The following is a 17,472-nucleotide window of genomic DNA, read 5'->3' on the forward strand; positions in this document are numbered from 1 at the left end:
TACCATAAATAAACTTGTATAAGAAAATCAAATGTTTTGTTACAGGTATGCAACTACAGGTCCTCAGCTTTTTCAGATGTAGAAACACATTTTAGAACAGTTCATGAAAACACAAAACATTTGTTGTGCCCATTTTGCCTCAAAGTAATTAAAATTGGAGCACCATATATGCATCATTATATGAAGCATCAGGTAAGCAGGTATTTTTCATCTGTAATGTTAGAAAAACGCTAAGTATATCTAATGAATTTCCCTGGGGAAAAAAGCATAACTAATTCGAATGGTTGTTATTGGATAAGAATAGTTAATAAAATATGGTGGAAGAGTTATATCTGCTTGTTTTGAAATGTCTCTTAAGGGAATTGTTAGATTTAGTCATGTGTTTGTGTAACAGCAGCTGCTATTTACAAACGTTTTCAAATATCTTTGAAAGAATATCTCTGCTATTTGTTTTCCTCATTAAGTTGTAGTAATGTGTTCTGCTTTTCTGGAAGTTGCTAACAAACATTTCGCTACTTTACATAGGGAAAAAAGTTAGAAAGTACTGTGTATTCTTGTAACTGGCAAATTAATTCTTCTACCTCTTTGTAATGATAGTGCCTTGCATTTTCAAGTGTTTAAATATTCTCCTGAATTCCTGTGCAGTATGTTGCCTTTGTACAACATTAGGATTTTTATCTGGGTGATGTTTTAGAAACTGGATGACCATTGCTTGAGACAAGCTAGGGCTGGAGTTTTGTTTATCATGGCATACATGCTTACTATAGGTTGTCTTCCATTTTTAAAAGAAAAAAGGAATATACCGTTGCACCAAATGCAGACTGCAATTTTTGACCTGTAAAGAAAAAATGGATCACAAGACTCAGCATCACCGAACATTTAGGAAACCCAAACAGTTAGAAGGACTGCCGCCTGGAACAAAGGTGAGTGTTCATACAAGAAAATTAGGAGACAAAAGAAATATACAATATATGGGCAGAGAAAGAGATAAAGTAGAGAGAAGTGCTATTCTCTTCTGATTTTATTTTCTTTTGCCACCTCTAAAATGAAAATCTTGAGAATAATGTTGTTGCGAGAATTGCCAGGCAGAGTTCATGGTTTCTTCCTGGTGATTTTTGATGTTGCGCTCTGTCCTATTTTTTCATACATGGGTCCAGGCAGTGGTGCTGCTTTCTTGAGCTGCTGGTTAATTTCCCTGCTCCAATTTATCCTTTGTGCTAGGGTGAAAGGTCGTAGTCTGGTTGTGGGCCTGAGGAGCCTACATCATTTCTTGTGAAACACTTTTCAACCTGTGGAAGATGGCAAAAAATTGCATAGCATGCAAGATCTACTTCACCACAGACAATATGTGCTTAAAACTGAGTTCACCAGGTCTTTTTTTGGCTGACATGTACCGATACCTATCTTTTCAGTTAAGGAGTAAGAAAATTAACATTTTGATCAGCTCTTCACAGGACAGTTTGCTGTAGAATCAGAAAGGGAAAATGACTGAAGTTGTTGCTGATTGTGTTGCTTGTCAGAATGTGAAGCATTGCTTCCCTGTTCTGTGACAACACCTCAATTTTCTAAGGATTTCTTAATGTAACAAAATTTTAGATTATGTATAAATATTGTTATTAAGTCTTGACAGGTTTGAGTCTGAAGAGCTTAGAACCAGGTTTAGAAGATGAGGTGCTTCTAAACTATGACTGTGGGCAAGAAGTGTAATTTGGAATCATGCTGCAATTGAAAACAGGATAAGCAAATTTAAGGGTAAGACAAGGGAGTGTGTTATACTGCCAGATGGAAGGTCAAAAACCAGAATTAGTCCTCGAGGGTCTAGGATAAAGAGCAAGAATATCTGAAGGAAACAGGCTGGCTAATCATCAGACAAGAAGACAGGACTTTTGCTAAATTCAGGAACTAGTGGGGTTGATCTTGTTAGGAGGGCTAATTGGCCTGACTCTTCTGTTTCTTTTCCACGACTGCTTTTGCTGTTGTTTAGGAAAGCAGGATGTTGCCAGTTGCAAATCTGAAGAGAGCAGTATCTTTAGTCATGGGTGTTTTCACCAAAAGAAGAGCTTTTAAAGCATCTGGTGTACTACTGAGCTTTGGTTTACTCTGATGAACAGTATTTCATATTTTTCAAAGTAGTCTTCACTGAGTGGGGTTTTTTTTGTGCTATGACTTTTGTCATAAAGTGGCTTAAACTCAGACAAATGGAAATGAGAAGTACTGAATGGATTTTTTTTTTCATACTTGTAGGTGACAATTCGAGCATCTCTTGGATCTCTTCAGTCAGGATCATCAGCTATATCTTCTGTTAGTACAAGCAGTTCCACGTTTCAGTTATCACCTAAAGCTAAAAATACAACCACTAAAAATCATAACAGATCTAATACAAATAAGTCAAAAGCAAAATCAAAAACAGCTACATCAAAGAAGCAAAATACATGGACCAACAGCAAAAAAAAAAAAGTTACAAATACAGCATTGTACAATTTAAGGTAAAATATTATCACTAAAAATACCTTAAGTGTACCTGAAAGATAATTAAATGATCAATTATTTATATCCAGATAATTTTTAACACTGCAGCATGGAAGATTTGGCACTTCAGTTTTGCAGAAAAAGTAGGCATACAGTACCGGTACTGTGACTTATAATTCATCAGTTCTGGTGGAGGTGGACTAGTTTATGGTGGAAGAACAGATATTCTAAACTTAGAGCTTTTCTCTGCACAGAGCCAGACACTTGAAATCCTGACTTGTTAGGCAGACTTGTGTTTAAAAGTGACCTGTGGAGGAGAGTACATCTGCCTGAGCATTCTTTGCACATTTGCTTGTGAAGGAAAAAGTATTTCCCTCTTTCAGTGGTTTTTAAGGGGTTTATTTGAATTTGTTACTTAAAAGGTTAAGTCTTGTCTGTCCTAAGAGATACCTTAATTTTGGGATCTACCAAAAAAACCCTCTAAGAATGTAAAAGCAAGCTGTTGGGAGAATGCTGTCCATAAGGACAAGAGGTTTACAATTTACTGGCTTTTGCAACCCTGCATTAAGAACTTCATGGGTGTTTTCTGGACTAGAATATAGTTTCATGGTTGAGTTGGCAGTTTTCCTTGTCAGAGATCTTAGATGTCTCCCTCCCAATAGCTAACACTCAGGCTGTAGCTCTCTGAAACATTCCAAAATGGCCAGCAGAATTTGGAACAGTGGAGTTATGTTCTTGTGTTGTAGGTATTTCAAAGCTTATTGGCAATACTAGGGGTGGCAGGAAAGCCAAAGGCTCTTTTTCTGCATTGTGGTGAATGAAGCATTTCATTGAAATCCTTTTCCAGCACATAGTGACTACAGCAGCAGCTGAAAATTGGAGTATCATATTCCCAGGAGTTGTCAATAACAGATGCTTAAACAAACTCAATTTTTATTAATGGTGACAGTATAATTCAAGGAAATAATAGTTTTCTTCATGTATGCTAACATAACGTATAATAACAGCTATTTAACTGATAGATTTTGAATTTCCTGTTTTCCATAAGGTAGGCATGCTTGTTACTGACTTCAAGCAAAAAGTTTGAAATAGTTACCTGGTCCTGAAGTATTGATATTAAGTAACTTTTTCATATTACTCTTAGGTACCATTTGGGAGCTCACAAATGCATTGAGTGTTACTCAGAAATAAAAGATTTTGCAAGCCATTTTCCTGCTTATGTCCATTGTAGCTTGTGCAGGTATAACACTAGCTGTAGCAAAGCCTATGTGAATCACATGATGAGGTAAGAAGTCTTCAAAGATTTTAATGGGTTATCAAATGCTATCATATAATGTGTTAGGTGTTTCTGTTAGCTGAATTTTAAACTGAGTCATAGGACTGGCAGGGAAATGTGTAAGATTGGCTTTTTACTTTGTAATGAGTACCTAAGATCCCATGTTCTTGTTTTGCCTTAAAAATCCACAGGGTCAGATAATGTTCTGTGTGCTTCAGGGTTTCTCTATGATCTTTCATGACCACTTCAGCCAGACTTAGCAAATAATGACCAACTGCGGTGTATTCTTTGGTTTTCAGATTGAATACCTCATCTGATTTTAAAAGTGCCAAATATGCGCAGTCACAGCTATTGCTATTGAAATCTGTGCTCAAATACCATATAAAGGATGTTTCAAATAACATAAGCAGATACTTTTTTCTTATGCTACTTCTGGTCATCTGTAAGCCGTTTTGCAGGAGATTTGTCACTGATTATGAGGCAGTTTCATTTGAGGGTAGAGTGTTGGCACATAATCTACCTGCGTGTCAGATAACTTACAATTTGATTCATCTCATTTAAAGTACAAGTTTAGCAAAGCCTTGGTTCTGTGGAGCACTGTATAGCTACAGTCATGGTGCTTCAACAGCTAAACTGCTGATGGAGACAATGTAACTGTGTTCTTGAAGAACTAGGCTGACAAAGTTAAGCCTTCTATGTCCCAAACTTATTTAAAGGAGAGTAAATGTTTTGAAGTAGAGCTGAGATTCACAAGCCTGTAAGCTTTCAGCAATATATAGTGCTTTAGAATAATGCAGGTCAGGAATGGAGCCTTCTATTTTCATGTACTATGTTCATCATAGGGAGTAATGTAAGTCTAAGTTTGAAGTGGTAATATTTTCTTATATTTAGTTTTCACAGTGCTCGTCCAAGTAAAAGATTTTGGATCTATAAGAAGCATTCAGAAGAGCTACGGTAATTTTACTTTTTTCAGTTGCAGATCATAGTGTTTTCACTTTGTTAATGAACTGATTAGTTAGATTAGAGCATCTTAAATTTCTAAGCTTCCACAATTTAGAAAGAGCAGGGAAATAACATTGATTCTTCCACTAGCGTTCTGTTCAGTGACAAATGTTATTTGTCCACATTTATTATCTTTCTTAACTGTGAGCATTTAAAAAAAATATTTCTATTTCTTTATTTTCCAATTATTCATAATGTGCAAAATGGAGAAGGGGTGAGAAAAACAAAAGCCAAAGGAAAAAAACACCAAACCTAGGAAACTTGTCCTTTACAGGTAAATTTCTTTCTAAAGTGGTGTTCTTTGTGCTACATCCAGCATGGATATACCCTGGTCATTGATAGGGAATTCCAGGTGCTAGTTGCAGTGTGAAAAGTAAGAATACATTTCGTGAACCATCTAAAGTTGTAACGAATTTTATTTATTCTTTATATAATTTGTCCAATTGTTGTAACTTAACTCTGTTAACTCTGGTCCTGTTTTGATTATACTTCCTTTTTACTTTCTCTCCTTTAGAGGTTTGACTGTAGTGTGTCTTAACTGTGACTTCCTTACTGATGTTTCTGGCTTAGATAGCATGGCCACACATTTGAGTGAAAGCTACTCTCATACTTGTCAAGTTATTCTAGAGAAAGGTGAGTGCATATATTGGTTTTTTCGTATAGTATACAAATACGTATATATGTTTCTGTCTTATTGCAGTCCCTTTCAGTTGCATTGTCATTATTTGTGTGTACTTAGATTTGAAAGTGAGTGCTTCTGTATTTCTGTATTTTAAAATATTTTTAATGAAACCCTTTATTTTTATTTTCAGTTTCTGTAGATACCCCAACTGCTGAACAAGTATCTGAGTAAGTTTTGTTTTACTGCTTAATGTTTATTGATTTAGTGACAGATGGCCAAAATTTGTACTTCGAACTTGAGTTTTTGAATTTCATAGAATTTGAAATGTATGCTTCAACATAGACCTTTACCTAGTGCTTTTTCCTCTTACTGTGTCCACAATTTGAAGAATGAGAAGAAATTACTACCTAATGGAGCCAAAATCAAAACCAAGTTTTTCTTCACTTTTACCAAAGAGACATAAAAAATTTTTGCAGTATTAGAACTTGCCAATCCTGATTTTTAAATGTAGACATAGTGACACTGTGACTTCAACTTTCTTTTAGTGCTGGCTTTATTAAATGAGTGGTTTATGTTTTAAAAAAGTGATCTTTATTGAAGTAGGACAAACTCAATCTTAGTATTTTATATATTTAGAAACTATTTTTTAAATTGTTATTCGTATGACAAAGGTATACTGTCTTCCAAAGAAAAATTACTGTAATTTGGTTTTCAGTGTCGAAGAATTTGAAAAAGAACCTGCAGATTTTTGAGTTTGTGTTGCAGGGTTTGCTTAGAGGTTTATTAGCCTTAGAAAAATCAGACTTGTCAAACCACCCCTGATTTATCATGAAATGGTGCTTGAGGCTTTACAATGTAGTTTGTGAGCATATTTATGCCTTAACTGAAGTTTCAGAGATGTGTCAGTTGAATTTTCTAAACCAGTTCAGAGCGCAGGAATGGAAGTGTCAACTGAACTGCACAGAAAGGTATTTTAAAAGACCGGAAGAAAATGGGTTAGCTTTGATTTAACAACAAGCTGTCAGTGAGTCCATCTAGCCTGTAGCAGGATTCTAAAAGTTATTAGATATTTCTCATGCATGATGAGAACTCTTCCAACAGAGTGAGAAGTTCTTGGGCCTCTACGTATAAATCAGCTTTCACTGAGTGCTGGAAATACTCCCAATATCATAACTACTAAGCATTTTCTTTCTTAGTTTCCATAAACTGGCCAGTTTGGAGGTGTACTGGAATAATCTGTTATCTGACCGAAATGTACAATTAGTTTCTTTAGCTATGAGTAGTAGTAGAGCAAAATACTTCCTGTAAACTTCAGACATCTACTAATAGCTGTTTAGTATGTGATACAGCTATATAAAACTGGTGGTGGTCTGATAGGATGACTAATAGACATTATTAAAAAGAATTTAATATTTACTGACAAGTGAACTGGGGAAGGAAGTTTATTTGGGAAAGCGTTACAAAACACCATTTAACAAAGGAAATTTTGGATTTTTGAGCACAGAATATCGAAATTGGACAAAACACTGAAAAAAGTAGTTTTGGAGAGTGAGCTATGTTCTTTTCATCAATCCAGAATGGCTTGTGTCCTTTAACAGTTTTCACTTCACCGAATTTCAAACAATGGAAAAAACAGCGTTGGGCTGTGATAGCTGTGAAAAATGCAGCTTTTCTACTTGGAAGCCCGTGTTGGGAATTACTGCTTGCTGAACTATGTGGAAGGAAAGGTTACAGGTGTATGGAATGGTGGGGAGAGAGGTACAGTTGTGGCAAACCGTTGTCAGCACTGCACAAGGATCTTACTGTCAACACATCACAGTTGTGTCCTATGAAAATGAGTAGGAACATTGGATTTATAAAGTATGTTAGAAATAGATGAGTGAGCACTGAAAAGACCTGAAATGGAGTCAAGAATATGTGCAAATTTGTATCAGTGCTAAGCCTAAGACAATGAGTGTACGTGTGCAGCAGCTTTCTAAATTAATTAGTTGCAGTACAGAATGCACACAGAAATGTTCATCTTTTTGTGGGCATAGTTCTTCATGGTATTCTGTGGCTTGCTTTGGAAGAGGAACTTGCAGTCAGTATTCTTAACTCTTACTTTGTAGTTTCTCAATGATCTATGAATGTTTCTTTCCATTCTTTGTCCTGTAATTTAAAGATGTATTGACTTGTGTATGGGGCTCTTCAGAATCACTTCACCATTGGCAACAATGACTCGCAGTTACATTCTTGAACACTTTTGGATCTTCTTGCATTTCTGAGATGCTATCTTTCAATGTCTTCTATTATATGTCAGACTCTGTGTGTTGTAAAACTCATCTTTATTGCTAATGACCAGACATATTCCATGACCTCTGTGTAATGTTGATGAGAATGGGGTTTTTTTGATCAAACTGCTGCTAGTTTGATACAGATAACCTAGCTGGAGATGTTCCAGAAGGAGTTGCTTTTTATATTGTAACTCTACATAAAGTCACCTTGTTTGTTAGTGATTCAGCTTGTGCTGAGGGAATAAGGTTTAATAACTATGCTGGTACTCTTCTAATGCTCAACTCTCTGCTTTGCGCAAAAATTAACATACTTGAAAATGAACTGACAGTAGACATTTTTGTTGCAGGGAAGTTCAAAGTGAGCAGGTATCCTATACTGCCTTGGCTCACTGATACAACATTGTGGACCAGAAAATTGAACCCAGTCCAGCTTGGGATTATTTTGGTATGTAAGTGAACAAGGATCTGACCAGACCTTTTCCTGTTTCTTCATGCATTGAAGCTGTGGTATTCTCTTCTTGCATCTTTTAGGCAGCAGGTCTGGTCTTTTCTTCCATTATTGTAATCTGGCAAAGGCCCTTCTGTGATGATGTTCTCTGCTTTGCAGCATTGACTTGCAGCTTTTTGGGGGCTATGTTCATTTGAAGAGAGGCTCGGCAGGAGTTTGACTTACATAATGCAGTGGTTCCTTACTGCTCATTTGCAGTGTTTCTTTGCTGCTCAAGTCTGTTGCCATCATCCCAAGCTAGAGTAGTGTGTAAATGATGACTGGTATGTTAATATCAAAGCCCCTTTTGTTCTGAACTTGGGATCCAAGCTTCTGAAAGTAAAAGGCTTTGTCATTCTCTTTTGGGTGTTCACGAGAACATAGTTTCTTATCTATTTAATATTCAAGTAAGTTGCATTTTTGTCTGCCAATGACTTTACAGTATACACTGGCAAAATATATTTCAAATGACTTCTATCTCATAACTATATAATCTGAATCTTAGCCAAAGGAATTTCTTAGGTGCTTTGCTCTGGTAGCTAATCTTCTTTTTGCTCCTAAATACTGTAGGAGGAAGGAATATGGAGAAAGCAGATATATTTATTGAGCCTTGGTTCTGAGGGTGAAGCAGATAGAGTTCATTCACAGCATGTTCTTTTCGGTATCATCTCTCATCTTCAAGGATTCTCTACTGCTGAGACATCTGCTGCTTTTGATTTCACTGCTTCTGACTTCATCTTTAGTTCTAGGTTATCTGTGGCAAGTTCATCCATCAACAGGTTGTCTGGATATATAATGAACTTTCCTTTTGTCATGATGAACATTCTAGTGTTCCTCCAAACTCGACCTCCTGCTTACAGCGGATATGTCTTGGCTGAATCTCTCATCACTAGCTTACAAGAAACTTAATAGATAGAGCTAATCTTACTCTGAAATCAGCCACTGTTGTGACCTCCTAGATACAAGAGATTACTTTTAATGAATGCAAGCTGGGTTTGATTTCCAGCACTTTCTTTTTCTCCATGATCAATCTCTTTGTGATTAATCTATTTTTACCAGTATTTTTGTCCTCTTCACTTTTAGTAGTCAGATGGTAACAGTTTTGGCAAAAGTGAGCTTCTGCAACCCCTGTGGTATTGCTAATAATGGCAAGGATCCTGTCATCCATTGTCTCTTATGCGTATTCTGTGATTGAGCATCTCCAAGCTTATTCAGTACTCTTAAAGTCTTTGTTCTTTTTGCTAACTTCTGTTCCATCTTGAGTGTTGCTGTTTATCTTCAACCATCAGTTACCTCCTACAGGTTTTTCTTGCAGGACTTACTTCTGTTTAGACACAGCAGCATTCAAAAAATCATAATGAGTTTGTGTTTTCATTGTGAATATGCTGTTGCATTTCAGAGGAAGTTGAATCTGTGATAGTTCATGTTCTTTCAGGTTTCCAGCAACAACAAACCTGAAATACGATTTCAGATTTTTGTGGTTTTCAGATATGTTCTCTTAAGAGTTTTCCAGAAATTGCACTAGATTAACACGTTGATATGAAGCTGTGTGAATTATACCTCTTCTGAATGCTGATTTGGAATATTATCATTTGGTTCTTTTACAGCTTTGCTACAGAATTTTTTTTAAGTTTCAGATTTACACTTGTAAGTTATATACACATTTGCCAGCTTTGTGTAACTTGTTCATGTAGAAAGAACTGTCATTGTGACTTCCTATTTCCATTTATGTGAGCATCTCAAACAAGTAACTTGTGGAGTACTCATAATATAAAACCAGTAGTAAATCATGCAAGTAAATCTGCATGATTCAATATTAAATACCTCTGGTCCCAACAACTAGGAAGTTACAAGAATAATGCTACGTGCTGGAGCACATCTGTAAGGACAGATCATGACTATGCATGATATAATCAGTTTAGGGTCAAGGAATTAAGATTTCAGTTGGGTACTGTAACCTGTCTCTTTTTTGTTATATTTAGGTCCTTTAAAGTCACTGTATTACAGGTTCATTAAAATATGCAACTGCCTAGCAACCTTGCTCAAGTAGCTAGTTCTATATTATGTTTTGAAAGTCTTTCTGACAACCAAGTAAATGTTTGTTTCTGTTAATGTTTGTAACTGTGCAGCTTTGGGCATAATACTCCTCTACTTGTGATAATAATAGTAAGTTATTATATAGCTGTCTTTATTGCTAACCCCATTTTACAGGTTAGAAACTGGAGATATGTCAAATAACATGAATGCTGCCATCTTCACTTTTCCATTCAGTCTTGAACAGTCTGAAGCACCACAACACTGAAGCAGGTTTTCCTCTCTTTAACTAGCATTCACACATATCTTCCCAGTAAACACTTATTGTCAGGTATTTGGGAGAGGATTGTGCTTTATGAATCATTGGCTCTACTTAGAGTGATATTGTTCAAAAAGGGGAATTTCTGCTAGAAGGTGAAGTTTTTAAATGAAAAAGCAACCAAAAAAAAATCCAAAACAAGAACAGAAAATTCACAAGCAAACACAAAAAGCCCCTGAACAATTCAAATCTCTCTCTTCTATTGGTTGTAATATAGATTTGTATTGATGCTGGGTATGGTTCAGTTGAGTGGCTGGAAGGTACCTTTGAGACACTTAAAGAAAACAACTTCATGTTATTTAAACTCTTGCAGATACATCCTAGAAAAGGTTAGGGGTGGCCAAGAAAAACGTTTGGCACAAGATTCAAGCTGAGTTCTGTATGGCTTACTCTAAGAAGCTGTCAGAGTAACCCTTCTGTTGTAAGAAAATATAGCAGACCACTGGGAAGACAGTTGCTCATGGTTTGAGTACTGCATGTGCAAGTAAACAATTTTATTACAATGAGATCAGGGTAAGCAGTAAGACTGAGCAATTTCAGAAATGAGAATACTTCCATCTGTGCTGAGACTCAGTATTATATTAGAGTCTACTTGTTTCATTGACTCCAGTGAGTCCTGGATGGCTCCTTGTGTAGGAAGCTGTGTTTCAGACCAACCTGAATTTAGACTAAATTAATGTTCATATTTAACTAGCTTGTATTTTGAATCTTTGGTGTTGTGGCAAATCCATTTTATGAAGTATTTCATTCAGGCTGAAATACTGTGCTTACACACTGCATTCTGGGACCATTTTATTAAAAGGGATTGACAGTTAAGGAGCTTTCTCAAGAAGTTTATTTTAATGTAGAATAAAACATCTTTGGAGAACTGTAGAGAGATTTAAAAAATTGATCAAAATTGTGGACCAGCAGGCTGTACTTAACCAGAGTTGATCACAGTCTTTTATTTTCATACTCTTTCCAGCATCATTGTAGCTCCACAGATGCAACAAAAAACATCACGTTTGTGGCTATTTGAGAATTATGGGATTTAAGATTTTTTACATCAGAAAAGTCTTGGAAATGTCCCAGGGTGATAGTTTTCTGTGGTTTAATGTCCACATGTAAAACTTTTGCTAATTACAAGCAAGAAGCTACTTTCTGAAGCCTGTTACTTAACAGAATTAAGGTTGAGAATTTATCTTGAATCCTAAGATAACCATATCTTTATTAATATACTTTAACACAAGATACTATAAACCCTGTTCACTTCCAAAACAACATAGACTAGCCAATTTTAATTTGTTTTAAAAGCTGTGAAATATGTCCTTAGAACTTCATCAGGTGAAATAACCTTTATAGTGCATTTCAAACAATCTGCTGCAATTGGATCCAATTCATACCCATTTATTTTGGTGGCAGAAGTTACTGTAGTTCCTGTCTGAATACATATTTTTTTTGTCCTTGAGTATACAATATCTCATTTATGTTTAAATAGTTCTTCTCTTTTGGGTGATTGTTTCAGACAAAAAGATTTCCAACTTACTTGTATTTTGCATAGAAATCATTAAAGCAGCAAACTTAGACTCGATGATCTTTGAGGTCTCTTCCAGCCTTCTTGATTCTAAAGCTAAATACTTGGTGTTGCATCATCTTTTGCTGATGTTGCTACCAACAATTAAATAGTTCTGAGGATTTCAAGTCCCTGGCTCAAAAAACATGTTGTCATTTGATTTGTCTTGATATTTTTTCTTACTATTAATTAAATGAGCATGGTTACAGTGCTACTATAGTGATATTATTGTAAAATAATCCCTTTTTTCCTTGTTATTTTGACATCTTTTATTGCAAATTAAGGTGTAGTAATTCAAATAATTACAAGTGGCTGTTTATACTACCATTCCAGTTGTTTGTTAGCTGCTAGGACATTGGTGGTAGTTGTTTATGGTGTGCTGAAAGTATGTGCTAAAATTCTTCAAAAGGTCTGGTTTAACACTGCTTTCCTGGATTAAATGAGGAAAATGCAAGTGGTAGATAGCAATCTAATAGTAGTGTACATTTTTCATAACATTTAAGTTAGAAAAGCTGCTTCTTCTGTCAAGTATTTTGTGCCTTGTAGACAACCAGTAAGACTTGCTGAGGTCATGAATTAATTTATGATAAATAACATTAAATATAACAGGGGCAGAACCATACTTCAGCAGATTCAATTTGCCTTTAATGCAGCATCAACAAAGAAGATACAGGCGTAAGCAATTTTGAGGGTTTTGTTCAGGGTTTTTTTTGGTTGGTTTTGTTTTTTTTAACAGGATACCTTTGAAAGGTTAAATTTTATATTAGAACTCATGACTTAACAAGGTTTTGTAAGACATACTTCTTGCTATCTCGCCAGTAGCATTTTCTTACATAAACAGAGAAAATCAATTTTAGTGATGTTGTGATAAGCTTTTTAATTAATGTGGGTTTAAAAGTCAATAAATTTAAATAATTTACAGCTCATCTAATAGGTGGACTGTACTTGTGAAGGCATTTTGAGGGCAGTATCTCTTCCAAATAGTAGATAGAGTTCAGCCGTAATGTTTTACAGTTGCCCTACAGTATTCTGGGTATTTGGTTATGGTAGACAATAGAAAGAAAACTGAGCTTGTTCTGTAGACTGTTTTTGTCAGGTCATTATGTTGCTTTATACACTTAACTTAGTATTTCAGGTCTTAAATACCTCAGTCATGGTTTAAAAGGTCTTTGTGATGAAGAGACAATTTCTAATGTAAACTTGCAGTAAGCACTGTAATAATTGTTAGTAACCATTTCAAGAATTGCTTCTTGATTTTTCTTAAGGTGAGGGAACATGAAACAAGTTTATCTTACAATGTCTGTATATCCAATAAAACTTTTTAAAATTCTGTGACGTTCTTCTAGAATTCTGAAGTACATTCAAGCTCAAAATAACTATCAACTTGAAAAAATAATTAAATGTATAGAGATATTTCTTTATATGCGAAGGGCAGATTTGACCTTTGGAGAGTTTCTTGGTGTGAATCTTGCATGTGTCTGTAAATACGTGTAATCCATTTGGGACTTCCAGTGTGGAAACACTACTCTGTGTGTGCATTAGTCATCCTTCTACTGAAAACCTTTTTTTATCTGTTTGAAACTTCCCACATAACAAACATCCTATTATGCTTTAATTCTACGACTACATCTCACTCTGAATCAGCTTGCTGAAAAGTAGTAGCTCAAGGTTATGTATATATACACTGATTCATAAAGAATTGACTGAATTTTTATGTGGAAACAATTCTGAATATTTACTAATACAGCTCTATAGCTTAAGTGCTTCTCTGGAATAGAGGAGGTAATTAGGATGAGTTAGGCAAGATGAGTTGTCAGCCACAGATAACTGATTTTGAGAGTTGACTGTTGTGATGGAACTTAATATTGGGTTTTCCCCTCAGATACTGCCCTGTCATCCCCTCATCTCTTTTTTTTTTTTTTTTTTGGTAGAATTTTAAGAGAGAATGGTGAAGAACTTGATAGAAAATTTGTTTGTATGTTCAAAAATGTAATTTACACTTATATTAGAGGGTCTAATAAATGAAAAAAGCCTGTTTGATACAAGTAGCAAATATAGGGTTTAATTAGGTGAAGAGGCTCACCTGTCTCTTGGGTTAATTCCTTATTATGAATTAAAAAGCAATATAAGAAGGTGAAAAGATTCTTATATGATCTCAGTGACTGGTAACATTTAACTGCTCAAAAAAATTGTTGCTAACAGTTTTAAAAGCTATTTGAAGAAATAAAGTACAAATCGTTTTGGTTAATGAGATGTTTGGTGGTGACACATTTCTCTCATGTTGTATGTCTGTATTATTCAGAGACTATTTTCAATTAAAGAGTCACATTTTAAAAGTTGGTTTTGAAGTCTTCTCCTAATTTCACTTTTTCTGTAGAATTAACACCTGAAATCAAACCAACTGTTGTTCTTCCATCTTACTCCTACTTTCTTTTGTTACCATTATCATTTTAGGTAATTTGAGCTACTTACAATTCTGGAAAAAAAAATCATATGAATTATAAATTTCATTCAACTTTTTCCTAAGATGACTTTTACCAAGCAAAAACTGCTATCCATCATGGAAAGGATGGGAGAAGCTGGTGTTCTGTAACAAATCAAGACAAATATTTGAAACTAGTGTTTAGGATTTTGTCTGTTGGAATATGAACGTAAGAGCAAATTGCATACCGCAGTATGATTAAACCATTTCATATGTCCTTGGGTACAGAGGGCACTTGAAGTACACAGTTCAGGTTTTCTTTGGAGCATTCAGGTTTATTTTATTTATCTTTTTTCCCTGGTCTGCATGCTTGTGGCTGTAGTGAAATAATACAAGGTTTCAACTATCAGTTTGTTTACAACTTGAATACATTGGTTTAGATTTTTATTGTATGTTAAGATTTTCATTTTTATTCCGTAATTCAGTACTGACTTATACTTTTTTCATAAACATACAGTTTTGCCCTGAAAAGTGATTGAAAATGTTACTGTACAGGTTCATATTTTTGATGAATGAAACTTAATTTTAGATCTAAGTTTAATCCAGATTTCTAAGTTTTTTTCTTGCTTTACTCTCATATTGTGGTCAGTTGGTCAGTTTTGGGTTTTGGGGTTCTTTTATTGCACATTAGCAACCAGATTTTCCTGGTAGTTGTATCTGCACCTGTGTCAGAAGCTGTGCAGGTAGAGGAACTTAAAATTGCATTTTGGAAAATTCCATGTATCACACAGAGGAGACAGCTTAACCTTCCTTCCTGGAGATTAAATGCAAGAATTTAAGAGTACTAACTGACTGCTAAATACAAAGCTGAGTTTGTAAACGGGTAAGGAGAATGCAGCTGTTAAAGTCAGCCCATCTTACTATGAAAATTTTTGAGAAAGACCAAATGGGAAATGTACAATACCACCTTCTGAGTGTCACTTTGCAGAGTACAGCCATGTGTTGTTTTATTTAATTTGTTACCAAAATGACTTGTTTTGGTTTCTTTTTTCAGCGAACAGGAGCAGAACTCTCCAGATGAAACAGAAGAATGCAATAGAAGTCAAACTACAAAATTTGCATCAGTTGAAAAGAATGAAGAAAACTCATCACTGTCAAATACAGAAAATGTTCCTAGTTTGGAACTTCCTGACAGCAGCTCAAAGAATTCTTTGCATGAGAAAGGAGCATGTTGTGATTCAGATAATAACAAACAATTAGTAGAGGAGAAAGAGAAATGTATTCGTGATGAAAGCGTGTTGAAAACTTGCCAAAGTTCAGATAACATTATCTTAAATGAGCAGACTAAAGTACATAGCTTGGATGAAACTTCACTTTCAGCCAAGAAAGCAAGGGACTTAAAACTTACATTGGGCGAAGATGTTAGTTTTGAGCAGTTCTTGAGAAAACGAGATGAGCCTGAATCCATTAGCTCAGACATGAGTGAACAAGGCAGTATTCATTTGGAGCCTTTGACTCCATCAGAGGTACTAGAACATGAAGCTACTGAAATTCTTCAAAAAGGTAATGTTGCACCTTCTTCGAAGAAAGCTGGACAGGTCTCTGAACAAACAGATGAGACTTCTGAGGAAAGCAGCCCTGACAGAATGGAAACAACTGTAAACAAGACAGATGAAAATGAAGCAAGCTGAAATTAATTTAATTTTGTTATTTGTTATAAACAATGGTAGCAGCAGCGTGGACCATTCCTGATGAGTGTGCTCATTGATGCTAATTATTAAAAATAGAGTGGAGAGGAAAGGGAGGAGGGCAAGACAGTAATAGGAAGTTTTGCATATCAAGATAGCTTGTATGTGTGTCTACAACTGATTAAATTTACAAGTGAACACTTAGAAGTATATCCTGCCTCTCAGATGTGATATATATCTTATCAGATTGACATTTGAAAGGAGGAATAAATTCTAATTTTTATAGCTAACTAGCTGGGGATAAGGTGATTTGTTTGCCAAGAAAATATTTTTTTAAATCCTTCAGTGTGAATATTATTCAACAGTGGAACTCAGTGTGAAATCACAGCTTTTGCTGAAAGGGAGCACACTTGTAATGATGGTTATTGGTCTGCTGATAATTTGAGTAAACAAACTTTTCGAGTTGGTGTCACATTCCTGTCTGTAAAAGCATGTAAACAGAATTATATGAATCTATGCACCTCTGTACAGGTGTAATCCTGCTGGACTGCAAGCTTACCTTAATAAACTTTCAGTGAAAGTGGAATTATTACAATAAAAATGTATATTTGTGGGGTTTTCAGTGTGCAGGCTGTGCAGAAATACCGAACATAATTGTATGAAGTAGAAGATACTGCTGAAAGTACTGTAACTGTTAGGCTTTTAACGTTGTTTTAATTATTCTTAGCTGTAGACCCATAGGAATGGTCTGTAAGTCACACCAAAGTACAGTTTAATGTAAAAACTGTTTTAAGCAAACCCCCAAACTGGAAACACCAACTGGCATCTGTTCTGCCATTTTGCAGCTGCTACTGGCTAACTTACAAGAAGGACTCAAGGGCATATAAAGTAGAATTGTACAGTTCAGTTTCAGGACTTTTTGTAGACTAAATTGTGTACAGAAAAGTGGCTGCTGGTTTTGGTTTGGGTTTTTGGGTTTTTTTCTTTGTTTCTTTTTTGTCTTCTAGTTAGCTAGATACAGGAATGCATAGGATTAACAGAAGCTTGCTCTTATAACTTCGTTGTTCCATCTGAAATGTTCAGAATGCTTTTGACTTACAGTTTTGTTTTTAACGAATGTTAAATATTTTGAACAGCTGTTCAAGCACTGCTGTAAATTATTACTTTTTGAGTAAATATTTGCAACAAAAGTTTGTCTTTGTGCATAATTTTATGCTCAGCTTGCAACTTTGAATGTAGTCTTCCTACATTTAAGAAAAAAATTTAGTGGCAGTGTCCAAAAACTATTCATTTTTAAATTGTGAATTTGAGACTTACACAGGGCTTGT

The 17,472-nt window shown here is 35.2% G+C and overlaps 1 protein-coding gene across 1 annotated transcript in view; it reads left to right on the forward strand.

Moving 5' to 3' along the window:
- The window catches only part of ZNF280D (zinc finger protein 280D), a 39,715-nt gene extending 22,534 nt beyond the window's left edge, over positions 1-17,181 (forward strand). Inside the window, exons 9-16 of the mRNA XM_054387860.1 lie at positions 46-192; positions 789-923; positions 2,245-2,486; positions 3,614-3,754; positions 4,637-4,699; positions 5,262-5,380; positions 5,560-5,596; positions 15,511-17,181. Coding sequence (XP_054243835.1) covers positions 46-192; positions 789-923; positions 2,245-2,486; positions 3,614-3,754; positions 4,637-4,699; positions 5,262-5,380; positions 5,560-5,596; positions 15,511-16,147 — 1,521 coding nt within the window. The 3' untranslated portion in view covers positions 16,148-17,181. The remainder of the gene's footprint in view (positions 1-45; positions 193-788; positions 924-2,244; positions 2,487-3,613; positions 3,755-4,636; positions 4,700-5,261; positions 5,381-5,559; positions 5,597-15,510) is intronic.
- Positions 17,182-17,472: the final 291 nt, after the last annotated feature.

Source organism: Indicator indicator, chromosome 16 (assembly GCF_027791375.1).
Source record: "Indicator indicator isolate 239-I01 chromosome 16, UM_Iind_1.1, whole genome shotgun sequence".
Classification (NCBI taxonomy): Eukaryota; Metazoa; Chordata; class Aves; order Piciformes; family Indicatoridae; genus Indicator; species Indicator indicator.